General features: G+C 50.0%; 1 protein-coding gene across 1 annotated transcript in view; it reads left to right on the forward strand.

Moving 5' to 3' along the window:
* CILP2 (cartilage intermediate layer protein 2) overlaps positions 1-6,258 on the forward strand; it is a 20,586-nt gene extending 14,328 nt beyond the window's left edge. The window contains exons 7-8 of the mRNA XM_044685313.1: positions 2,593-2,750; positions 3,322-6,258. Of these exons, the coding sequence (XP_044541248.1) occupies positions 2,593-2,750; positions 3,322-5,714 (2,551 nt within the window). The 3' untranslated portion in view covers positions 5,715-6,258. The remainder of the gene's footprint in view (positions 1-2,592; positions 2,751-3,321) is intronic.
* Positions 6,259-11,799: the final 5,541 nt, after the last annotated feature.

Raw genomic sequence — 11,799 nt, forward strand, 5'->3', positions numbered from 1 at the left:
CTCTCTCTCTCTCTCTCTCTCTCTCTCTCTCTCTCTCTCTCTCTCTCCTCTTTGTCTGTCTCTGTCTTTCTGTCTCTCTGTCTCTGTCTCTCCTCTTTCTGTCTGTCTGACTCTGTCTCTGTCTGTCTTTCTCCTCTCTCTTTCTCTCTGTCTGTATCTGTCTCTGTCTCTCTCTCTCTAACAAACTCTCTTACACCCACATTATCTCTCCCTGTCTCTCTCCCCCTCTCTCCCTCTCTCCTTCACACTCTCTCCTTCACACTCACACACACTCTCTCTCTCTCTCCTGCCTCCCCTCTGTCTCTCTCTCCCCTCACCTTCTATCTTAGAAACAATACTAAGTATTAGTTCCAAGGCACAAGAGCAGTAAGGACCAGGCAATTGGGTTTAAGTGATTTGATTAGGATCACACAACTAGGAAGTGTCTGAGACCAAATTTGAACCCAGCATCTCCCACCTCCAGACCTATTTCCACCGAGCCACTTGGCTGCCCCTAAGCTATGCCTCTCTTAATGTAGCTCAAGATCATATGAGCTTTTGGTGGAGGGTTAGGGAGGGGAAGGAAATTGTTGACTCCAGGCATTCTGTAGCTTATAAGAAGAGGAATAAGACCATGTGTCCCCCTCTTCCAAACCCTCTCTCCCCCATCTCCCTCAAATCACCTGTAGGTCAATCAATAAGCATTTATTTTTTTAAACCCCTAACTTCTGTGTATTGGCTCATAGGTGGAAGAGTGGTAAGGGTGGGCAATGGGGGTCAAGTGACTTGCCCAGGGTCACACAGCTGGGAAGTGTCTGAGGCCAGATTTGAACCTAGGACCTCCCGTCTCTAGGTCTGACTCTCAATCCATTGAGCTACCCAGCTGCCCCCAATCAATAAGCATTTATTGAGCACCTACTATGTGCCATGCTAAGTAGACAAGGAACAGTGATGAAAGGGTTACCCATATTTCCATGGAGTGCTTCCCTTGGGTATAGGGCTTGGTAGGGGAGGTGGGGGCTCTGGGCTAATGAATAGGAAGTGCCTCCTGTGAGATGGGGGTTATCTTTGTGAATGTTCACATTACATTCAAACTTTGGATTATTAATTAATTGATATGATCATTGTGATGTAACAGAGATAGGCCTGGAGTCAGAAAATCTTGATTTTAGTCCTTGGTTTGTCATTCATTCATTCATTCATTCATTCATTCATTCATCAAACATTTACTAAACACCTATATTATGTTCCAGGCTCTTAGCTAGATGCTTATATTTTAATAGAGTTGGGATAGGGACACAATATGGTGGAAATAAGTATAATACAAGAAGAAATGCTGAGACAAAGGACTCTGGGAAAACAAGGTTGGAGAGAGCATTTTTAGCTGAGGATCTGGGAAGACTTCATGGAAGAGGTGAACCCTGAGCTGGGGCTTGAAGCAAGGGTGTAGATATAAAAGGTCAAGGACGTTCTTAGCCTGGAGCATGCACAGAGGCAGAAAGGAAGGAGAAAAGGAAGAAAAAAAGAAAAAAGAGAAGGAACAATGAGGAAGGAAGGAAGAAAAGAGGAAGGAAGGGAAGGAGAGAAAAGAAGAAAAAAGGAGGAAGGAAAAAAAGCATTTATTAAATACTCTATGTACCAGACTCTGTGCTAAGCACCTTACAAATATCACATATTGTATTCTGGGAACAGCCAGGAGTCTGCTCTGGTTGGAACATAGTCAAGGGGAGTGACGTGAAATAAGGCCAAAAAAAGAAATTGGAGCCAACTTGTGGATGGGCCTTAAAGGCCAGGCTAAGGATGAAGCATTTTTTCCTAGAGGCAGTAGGGAGCCTCTGAAGAGTTTTGAGCAGAATAACATGATTAAGACTGTGCCTTCTAAAGATGTTTTTAGCCTTTGTGTGAAGGATGGATTGGAGAAGAGAGAAATGAATACGGGTGGCCAGTTTGGATAGCTGTTAGAGTTCTCTAGGCAATAAGTGATGAGGGCCTAAATTAAAGGGATGGTCACATGAATAGGGATATCAGAGATGTGATAGAAAAGATGTAACAGGTTCAGGCACGTGACTAGATATGGGAAATTGGAGCAGAGGGACAAATCAAAGAGAACTCATTCAAACCAACAGACTTTTTTTTTTAAATCCTTACCTTCTTTCTTAGAATGAATACTGAGTATTAGTTCCAAGACAGAAGAGCAGTCAGGGCTGGCAATTGGGGTTAAGTGACTTGCCCAGGGTCACACAGCTAGGAGGTATTTAAGACCAGAATTGAACCCAGGGCCTCCCAACTCCAGGCCTGGCACTGTGCTACCTAGCTGCCCCTCAAAAGACATTCTTAAGCCTCCCAATGTGTTAGGCACCGCATGAGTGCTGGGGATTCAAAGACAAAACTACAAGGAGCTTGTCTTCTTCTGTCCAGCTAACCAGATGGCTAGACCACCAGTTTGTAGGTCAGGAGATAGGACAGGGGCTGGGGAATCCCAAGGAGGGTTTAGATTCTCCTCCTTTTGTCCTGTGCCATTGCTACGAGAGCCCCAGTCCTGCATCCCCTCTCTTCCTCCATCCCAGCGCATCCTCTCCCTGCCTCCTTCCTTCTCCCGCTCTGTTCTCCCAGGTATCACAATGGGAGCCTGCTGGACCGAAAGGTCTACAAATATGACAGTAACCTGATTCTCCGGAACTTGGGCCCGGATCAGGCAGGCACCTACCACTGCAAAGCCAACAGCGATGCTGGTACCATCAAGTCCAACACTGCTGTCCTGACTGTGTTGTGTGAGTATCCTCTGATGTCTGGGACCCAAGGCCAGGCTGGAGGGATGGGGGTGTGGGTGGGGATAAAACTAGAACTACTAAGAATTTGGGATGTGGAGAAAGGAGAGAAGATAAGCTTTTACTGGTATTTTTAGGGTAGTTATTGAGGTCTGAGTCCCATGTGTTGGATATTGTGGGGAGACCCAGGGGCATGGATTCATGGTATGGATGACTGAGCCCAGCCCTGGATTCTGTCCAGTTCTGGCCTTGAACTGAGCCTCCCCCACTGGCTTTGAATGGAGACCTCAGTCTTGGGAGGACCTCAGTCAGTTGCCTACCCTGGCATGGGACTGAGGTCCTTGTCCTGAATTGAGCCCCCAGACCCAGGTCTAGATTGAGATCTGACATTTTCTAGGCAGGCTGAGTCCCCTCTCAAGTCATGGACCCTGACTCTGGGCCCAAACTGAGCTTTCAACCTTAGTTCTGGACAGAGTCCCTGAATATATAGACTGAGTCTCGTCCTTGGATTTAGCCAGATTGGCGTCCTGGCTCCAGGCTAAGCCCTTGACCTGGTCACTGCTTTTTCCTCCAGCTCCAGGTCAGCAGGTCTGTGATCCCCGGCCCCTTGAGCATCTCATCAAGCTGCCGGATGACTGCCGCCAGGGCGCTTCAGGATCTGCCTACTACAATGTGGGTCTCTGTCCTGATACCCGCTGCCCTGGCCGACAGGGCTCAAACCTCCGGTGTGGGGAGGCTGGTGACAGATGTTGTTCTGTGAGCCGTTTAGAGACTCGGGAAATCCAGTGTGCAGGCTATGTCTTGCCTGTGAAGGTGGTGGCCAAGTGTGGCTGTGAGAAGTGCATGCCCCCCAAGGTGCTGGTCAGGGGCCGAGTTGTGGCCGCTGACACCCAGGAGCCCTTGCGCTTTGCCCAGATCCTCCTGGGGAAGGAGAAAACTGGCTTTACTGGCTACCAAGGTGATTTCACCATCGAGGTACCTCCAGCCACTGAGCGCCTTGTTGTGACCTTTATTGATGGACACCAGGAGTTTGTGGATGCTATCAAAGTCTTGCCCTTTGACCCTCGGGGCGGTGGAGTTTACCAGGAGGTAAAGGTCATGCGCAAGAAGGAACCCATCCATTTGGATGCTGATAAAAGCAATACCATTCCCCTGGGCACAGCTGAGGGGATGGACCCCATAGGAGAGATCGTTATCCCTTCCGGTGCCTTCTACTACGCGAATGGAGAGCCCTATAACGGGACCGTGCAGGCCAGTGTTACTTTCTTGGACCCACGGGACCTGGCCACAGCAGCTGCTGCTTCCAGTGACCTCAGCTTCGTGGACGACAATGGGGAGCTGGCGCCGCTGCGGACCTACGGCATGTTCTTGGTGGACCTTCGAGCGGAGGGCTCCGGAGAGGAGCTCCAGACAGGACCTGTGGAGGTGCGCATGGACGCTGGACAGATCTACATGGCGGGGCATGCGGAGGAGATGAAGCTGTGGTCCCTGAATCCAATGACTGGATTATGGGAGGAGGAGAGCAGCTTTCACACGGAGACTGCCGGGCGCAGGGTCCGGAGAGAGGAGCGGACATTCCTCATAGGAAATGTGGAAATCCGGGAGCGGCGGCTCTTCAATTTAGACGTGCCAGAGCGTAGACGATGCTTCGTCAAAGTGCGAGCCTACATCAATGAAAAGTTTATACCCAGCGAGCAAGTGGAGGGGGTGGTGGTGACCTTGGTCAATTTGGAACCTGCGCCGGGCTACTCTGCCAATCCCCGCGCCTGGGGGCGCTTTGATAGTGCGGTCACGGGGCCCAACGGAGCCTGCCTCCCCGCTTTCTGTGATGCGGAGAGGGCAGATGCCTACACTGCCTACGTCACGGCTGCCCTCGGGGGTGAAGAACTAGAGCCCGCCCCTTCCAGTCCCCAGCCTCATCCGGGGACTGTGGGTGTGACGCAGCCCTACCTGGACAAGCTGGGCTACCGGAGGACGGACCACGATGATCCAGCTTTGAAGAAGAATGGTTTCCGGATTAACCTGGCCAAGCCCAACCCCAACAACCTGGATGAGATTCAAGGCCCCATCTACCCTTGGCGGAGCCTGCGCGAGTGCGAGGATGCTCCGGTGACGGCCAATCACTTCCGCTTCTCCCGGGTGGAGGCAGACAAGTATGAGTATAATGTGGTCCCTTTCCGGGAGAGTGAGCTGGCTTCCTGGACTGGCGATTACCTCTCTTGGTGGCCCAACCCCCAGGAGTTCCGGGCCTGCTTCATCAAAGTCAAGATTCAGGGGCCCCAGGACTACATGGTACGGTCTCACAATGCTGGGGGCAGCCACCCTCGCACCCAGGGCCAACTCTATGGGCTTCGGGATGCCCGCAGCGTAAGGGACATGGAGCACCCTGGCACCTCGGCAGCCTGCGTGGAGTTCAAATGTAGCGGGATGCTGTTTGACCAGCGCCTGCCCGATCGGACCCTGGTGACCCTCATCCCCCAAGGGAGCTGCCGACGCATAGCTGTCAATAGTCTCCTGAGGGAGTACCTGGCCCGCCACCCTCCAGTGGCCCCAACCGATGACCCCTCAGGCTTCTCCATGATTGCACCTGTAGACCCCTTAGGCCACAATTATGGCATCTATACGGTGACGGACCAGAATCCCCGGCTGGCCAAAGAGATTGCCATTGGCCGCTGTTTTGATGGTACCTCAGATGGCTTCTCGAGGGAGATGAAGGCGGATGTGGGCACAGCCTTGACCTTTCAGTGTCAGGAACGCCCCGCTGGTCAACGTAGTCTTTTCCAAAGGCTGCTGGACTCTCCGAGGACTGCACTGGAAGACATTCGCCGTGAGATGGGAGGCCCTGGGCGCAGAAGCCTATCTCCTTTCCCTACTCGCAGAATCCCTGGTCGCCGAAGGAGGATGGAAATGCTCCAGGCTGGGGCAGTAAACGAAACCGTGACCCGTAACCCCGAGGATGCCGCCTGAACCCAAGGACATCCCTTCTAGCTCCCAACCCAACGACAACACCCAACCCCAAGGAATTCCCTCCAGATCCCTGGCCCCAGGGATAATCCTCCACCCCTATCCCCTTCTCTGGGAAGCTCCCAACCCTTAGAGATACCTCCTGACTCCAAGGGAAGACCTCTGATCCTGGGGATATCACTAACTCTCATCTTTCTTCTAACTTCCTCAACTCAGTCTCCTTCATGCTCCTTTAGCCTATCTGTTGCTTAGGAAAAGCCTAGATTCCCCTGGAGGGGAGCTGGGAAGAAATAAATATATGTAGTCTACCCCTACCCTAGCCCAGGAGCAGAAAGGGTTCTTCCATTCTCCACTTCTCAAGCTAGTCCTTTGGCCATCAGGCCAGCCTTTAACTCCTTCCTTCCTGGGTTCCATAGATTGCCCCCAGCTGGCAGTAATAGCTATTCCACATCCATTCATACAGGTCCCTTAGGGTTGGACCTCAGGGTTAGTTTGGGATAGGTCAGGGGAAGGAAGGGGCCAATCATTGAGAAAAGAAACAAAGCTAAGGGTGTTGAGGGGTTGGAGAAAGAGTCCTGGATCAGGGGCCAGGGACTAGCTTCTATTCCCAGCCTTGCTATCTCATTTGTGTACCCTTGGGGCAATCATTTTTGCACTAGACAATGCAGGATGGTGTGTTGGAAAGAGAACTGGCATCTGGTCCTTTCTGAGGCTCTCATGGTGTGATCCTAGGCAAGTCACTTAAACTCTCTAAAGCTCAGTGTTCTTATCTGTAACATGGGATGATCTTTCAAGGTCTCTTCTAGCTCTGAAATTCCCTGGATTACAGAATCAGATGCCCCAGCCCCTTTCCATAGCAGCCATGTCAAAATCGTTTCCCTGGGAGCAAATTGGTTAGTGTCTGATAAGGATTCAGGACCATAGAGAGAAACTGGTCCCCGTGGGGAACTCTAGCACAGGACTTTTGGGTTCTAGAGCAGTTCTGGCTCCATCCTCCTGGTGGTGCTACACAGTTACTGGTGACCACTGTTCCTGGGGCACACAATTCTAGTCAGTTCAATACACATGAAACACATCTGCTGTTTAGAAAGCATTGTCTTGGCTGGGTTAGAATAGAGGAGACAGTTTAATAAGAATGCCCACCTGCCCTCATGGAGTGCATAGTCTGTTAAAGGGGGCAAGAAGCAAACACAAATTAAATACTTACACAGCATTACTTGATATGTGAATTATTGAGGGGTAAGCCAAGTGCTTTATCAGGTCTGTGAGGGAAGGTCAGTATCAACCAGGAAGTTCAAGGAAGACTTCCTGGAAGAGGTGGCAATTTGGCTGTACTTTAAAGGATGGGTAGGAATTCGGTAGGCAAAGAGCTAGAGGGAAGGTATTCCATGCACAGTAAACAGCCCAGAAGAGCACAGAGTGTGGAGTTTGGGGTGTTTTGGGGGGGCAGGGAGGAGAAGGGTTTAGCAGAGTTCTCCAATTTGGCTAGAGCATAAAGTACATGGACAGGAGGAACAAAAGAAGTTTGGAATGACTGAGTGGCACCAGATGACAGAGGTGGTAAATGCCAAGAAAAAGAATTTAAACTTAACCCTGTGGGCAAAAGGGAATCCCTAAAAATTGGTAAACAGTAGACAGGTGTTACTGAGTAGGAGGGGGTGGGCTCCAACTCTTTCCCATCCACCCCAGTTCAGCAGAGCCCACATCTCCCTGAATTTCCATTTGTCCGACCTGGACATTTTGTAGTCTCCTAAGGTTCCTGTTAGTGGTGGGTAGCTTGGGACCACACTCACTCCCACCTGGCCAGCATCGGAGGGAGACAGGACATGCCCTGGGTACCCCTTCCAGCTCAGGACCACCTCTTCAACTCCTCAGACATCATTTGTTGGATGTTAAGGAATCATACCTTCTGTTTCTTTAGCACTTTAGAGTTTACAAAGCATTTTCCCTTTCAACATCCCTGTGAGGTTGGTAGTCTATATATTATTATTCCCATTTTACATACAAGGAAACTGAGGCTCAGGGAGATTGTGACTTGCCTAATGTCACACTGTTGGAAGGTACCAGTGCCAGGCTCCAGACTGAATCTAAGAGCCAATACTCTTCCCTTTGCATCCAGTGGTGTCTCCCTGTTGTGGGAAGTCCTTTGGGCTTTGCCCAGGTGAAGAGATTGGGGCAAGGAGTTGGGAATCATTACCTCTGCCCCATGAGGCTGGTGCTTTGAGGTGCTTATCACCTTCCCTTCCTCCCCTGTCCGCCCACTGCCCAATTCTCTGATCATCTCTTCCCTGGGCTGACCAGCCCTTGCTTCCAACATTCTCTCCTGTGGGGTCACTCCTGGCTATGTCAACCATTACCTCCTGTCCTGTTACATTCCTTGAGAAGGCAATGGCCTTTTCTGGTCTGAGCTCTGACCCTTCAAGGCTCCCTTCCCTGAGCTTGGGCTCTGACCAGCTTTTGGGGAGGGGGGTTGGAGAGGGAGGGAGAGGGCTAGGTTCAGTCCTGACTGAACTGATTTTTGAGGTCTTTGGATTTCCCACTGTGGAACCATAGTGCTCATTGGTGCTTGGCTGTCCAGAAGATGGAAATAACTAGGTGCTCATGATTAAAGATGCTTCATTGACAAACCTGTGCCTTAGGGGGTCTCATTGGGGAGAGAAGGAATGTTTGGGGATGGGAGGTATATAAGATTGGCTGTGGGTACAAGTATCTTCCCCATTTTCTAGATGAGGAAACCGAGGCAAAGAAGGGGGAAGTGAAACCCAAGATCATACAGTGAGTTTATAGAAAATGTGGGACTCTAACCTAGGCCTCTGGAGTACCTCAATCACAGCAAGTTCTTCCCTGACTCCCAGTGTGTGTGTGTGTGTGTGTGTGTGTGTGTGTGTCTGAGTCCATCTGGAAACACAAATGAATACAGCCAATGACCTATTCCAGTAGGAGAGAGCGCACCCAGACCTTGCACCTGCACACACCGGTCTGTCTAACAGAATCCGTGGCTGAGAACAGAACTGCAATTTAGAATTCTTTTACTCAAAGCAAAAACGAATTGGGGGGAGCTGGAGACCTCAGTGCGGTACGGGGGGGCGGGCAGTACACTCCAGAAGGAGTGAGGGTGGTGTTCCAGGGGACTGTCTGACTAGAGGAGAAGTCAAATTAGGTAAGACGGCGTCTCATCCCTCAGAGAGCTTAGCCTGAGTCCAACCCTCTAGAGTTGGGGGGGGGAAGGTGGGTCCCAGGAGAGGGGGGGCATAGAAATGGGCCTCTAAGGGTGATGTTTTAGGACCGGAGAAGGGAGCCGTGTGGCACATGTTTGGTGGAGGACTTTGAGATGCCAGCAGACACAGGTAAAGTTGTCTCCAGCCCAATCAACTGGAGGAAGAAGTGCCTCCCAACCTCAAACCCTGGTTGGGAGTCGGGGGACAGAGCTTTTAGTCCCTCTCTGACACGAACTTACGTGGCTGGGCAACTCACTTCTATTCTGTGTCTCAGTTGCTTCAACTATAAAACGAGGGGGGGCTGAAATAAATATTGGCAAACCACTCTAATATCTTTGCTGAGAAAACCCCAAATGGGACCATGAAGAGCCAGACAAGACCGAAGCGACTGAACAATGTGGAAAGGCCCCTTTCAGCTCTGATGTGCTGTGTTCTATGTTCTTGAATCCCTGACGTCCCGAGGTCCCTCTCTGTCGCTGATTTTCTGCGTTCCAGATCTGATATTCTATGATCATATTTATGACCCTTTCAGGCTCAGACGTCCCAGTATTCTGAACCACATGTGTAAATCTGTGGGCAGACACGTGCACGCACACACACAAACACGTGTAGAGCTCCCCCAGCAGCCCCATTCTGCAAACACTTGTGAAATAGAAATGCTCCCTGAATACAGTAGCAGCACTGGCCTGGCTGGGTCTCTGCTTATTCTGGGCTTTGTCCTAGACAGTGAATTGGGTCTAGAGCAGCTCCCAGCTGGCCTGGAGGGGATGGGAGGGAAGGATCTGCTGCTTCGGGCCCCAGAAGCCTACCCTAAGCTGAGAGTTTAGTCCCTGTAGCTCTGCACCCAGTGAGGGCTAGTGAGCCTACGGATGGCTGAGTCTCAAAGGAGAGCAAGGGATCAGAATCTCTGAGCTTTAGGATGCAGAAAATAGGGGTCCAAAGCTGGGAAAGGTCTTTCTAATGTTCTCTTTCTACATATGAAGAAAATGAGGACTAGGGAAGGGATGGAATCTGCCCATGAGAAGCCCATGGTAGGACTGGGGATTGACCTCAAGCATCCTGGTTGGCAGCTAGCTTCCCCTTCTCTGCCTCCATCCAGCTCCCTATTTACTCATTCCAGGACTTCCCTTGATCCCTATTCTAAGGCCTTTCACTAGGGCCAAGGAGGGGTCAGAGGAAACCCAGGGTTCTTTGGAGAAAAAGTCCACAGACTAAGAGATGACCACCAGGACTTGGCCAACGAAGACCAGCCACCCAGGCACCTGATTAATCCATCAACAAGCATTTCTTAAGCATTTACTATGGGACAGATACAATGTTAGATGCTGGGATATAAAGTACACAGAATGACCAGTACTCGCGCTCAAGGCTTTTAGGGTCTAGCTACAACCTTGTCACCTAGTCTTAGATGAAAGGTGAGCATCTATCCATTAGGACTCAAGATATCTGAAATCCAACTTTCAAGAGGTTGATCTAGATGATCTCTAAGATCCTTCCTAGCTTCAACATTCTGTGCTTTAAGAGCCCTCCAAGCCCTGACCTTCTATATTCTAAGGGCTCTCTAAGCTCTGACATCTCTTAGACATTCTCTGTTCTAAGCTCCCTCCCAGCTCTGACACTCTCTGTTCTAAGCTCCCTCCCAGCTCTGACACTCTCTGTTCTAAGCTCCCTCCCAGCTCTGACATTCTCTGTTCTAAGGTCTCTCCCAGCTCTGACATTCTCTGTTCTAAGCTCCCTCCCAGCTCTGACATTCTGTGCTCTAAGAGCCTTCTAAGCCTCGACATTCTATATTCTAAGGGTCCTTCCTGCTCTGATATTCTATATTCTAAGGTCCCTCCCAGTTCTGACATTCTGTGCTCTAAGGCATTTCCCAGTCCTGAAATTTCTGCGCTCTAAGGGTCCTCCCAGCTCTGAATTCTTGTATATGGAACATACAATTTCTTACAGTTCCAACATTCTTTATTCCATGGTTCTACTCTAAACCCTGGGAAGGCGTATTCTTTGGAATAAGTTTTTTTTTTAAACCCTTAACTTCTGTGCATTGGCTCCTAGGTGGAAGAGTGGTAAGGGTGGGCAATGGGGGTCAAGTGACTTGCCCAGGGTCACATAGCTGGGAAGTGTCTGAGGCCAGATTTGAACCTAGGACCTCCCATCTCTAGGTCTGACTCTCAATCCACTGAGCTACCCAGCTGTCCAAGGCCTATTCTTTGGGCCAAATGAGCAAATCTAATTTTTGAGTCCTCCTTGCCTGGGTTTGAGTGGTAGAGGTTTATACCTCAAGGCCTAAGCAGTGTTGTGGGTGCTCTTCTCATCAGATTCACTTACCAAGCTGGGGACCAGCACTCCTCCCAGATCATCATTGCCTAGTGGTCTCCACACTTTCTGCTGCCAAGCTTCCCCCCATGGGTGGGTCTGGTTCCTTTCCCTCTCTAGCCTGAAGACCTCCCTGGATAAAAGAGATCTCTGGTGCTTGGATTACTCTAGACTGCTCATCTAGCCAAGAGTCTGCTCCTTCCTCCCTGACTCGTAGCTCTAAGTCCTTAGGCCAAGGCCAGAGAATGGAAGATTTAGGTTTGAGTTCCTTACCCCAACACTTAAAATGTTAACTATCCCTTCCTGCTTTGTGCTATTTGTTAAATTGGGCAAGCATGCTATTGACCTAAATCACCAATAAAGCTTTAAAATAACAGACTTCTAGGTGCAGATTCCTGAGGCACCCCATTAGAGAACCACCAAATTGCCCTCAAACCTTTAATGTCTACTCTGTGAGTCTGACCAGGAAAGCTGTATCAAATCTACTTAACTGTACTATTATCTACTTTCCCTCTTTCAATCTCATTTAAGAGAATAAATAACATGAAGCATTTTGT

This window comes from Gracilinanus agilis, chromosome 1 (assembly GCF_016433145.1).
Source record: "Gracilinanus agilis isolate LMUSP501 chromosome 1, AgileGrace, whole genome shotgun sequence".
In the NCBI taxonomy this organism is placed as follows: Eukaryota; Metazoa; Chordata; class Mammalia; order Didelphimorphia; family Didelphidae; genus Gracilinanus; species Gracilinanus agilis.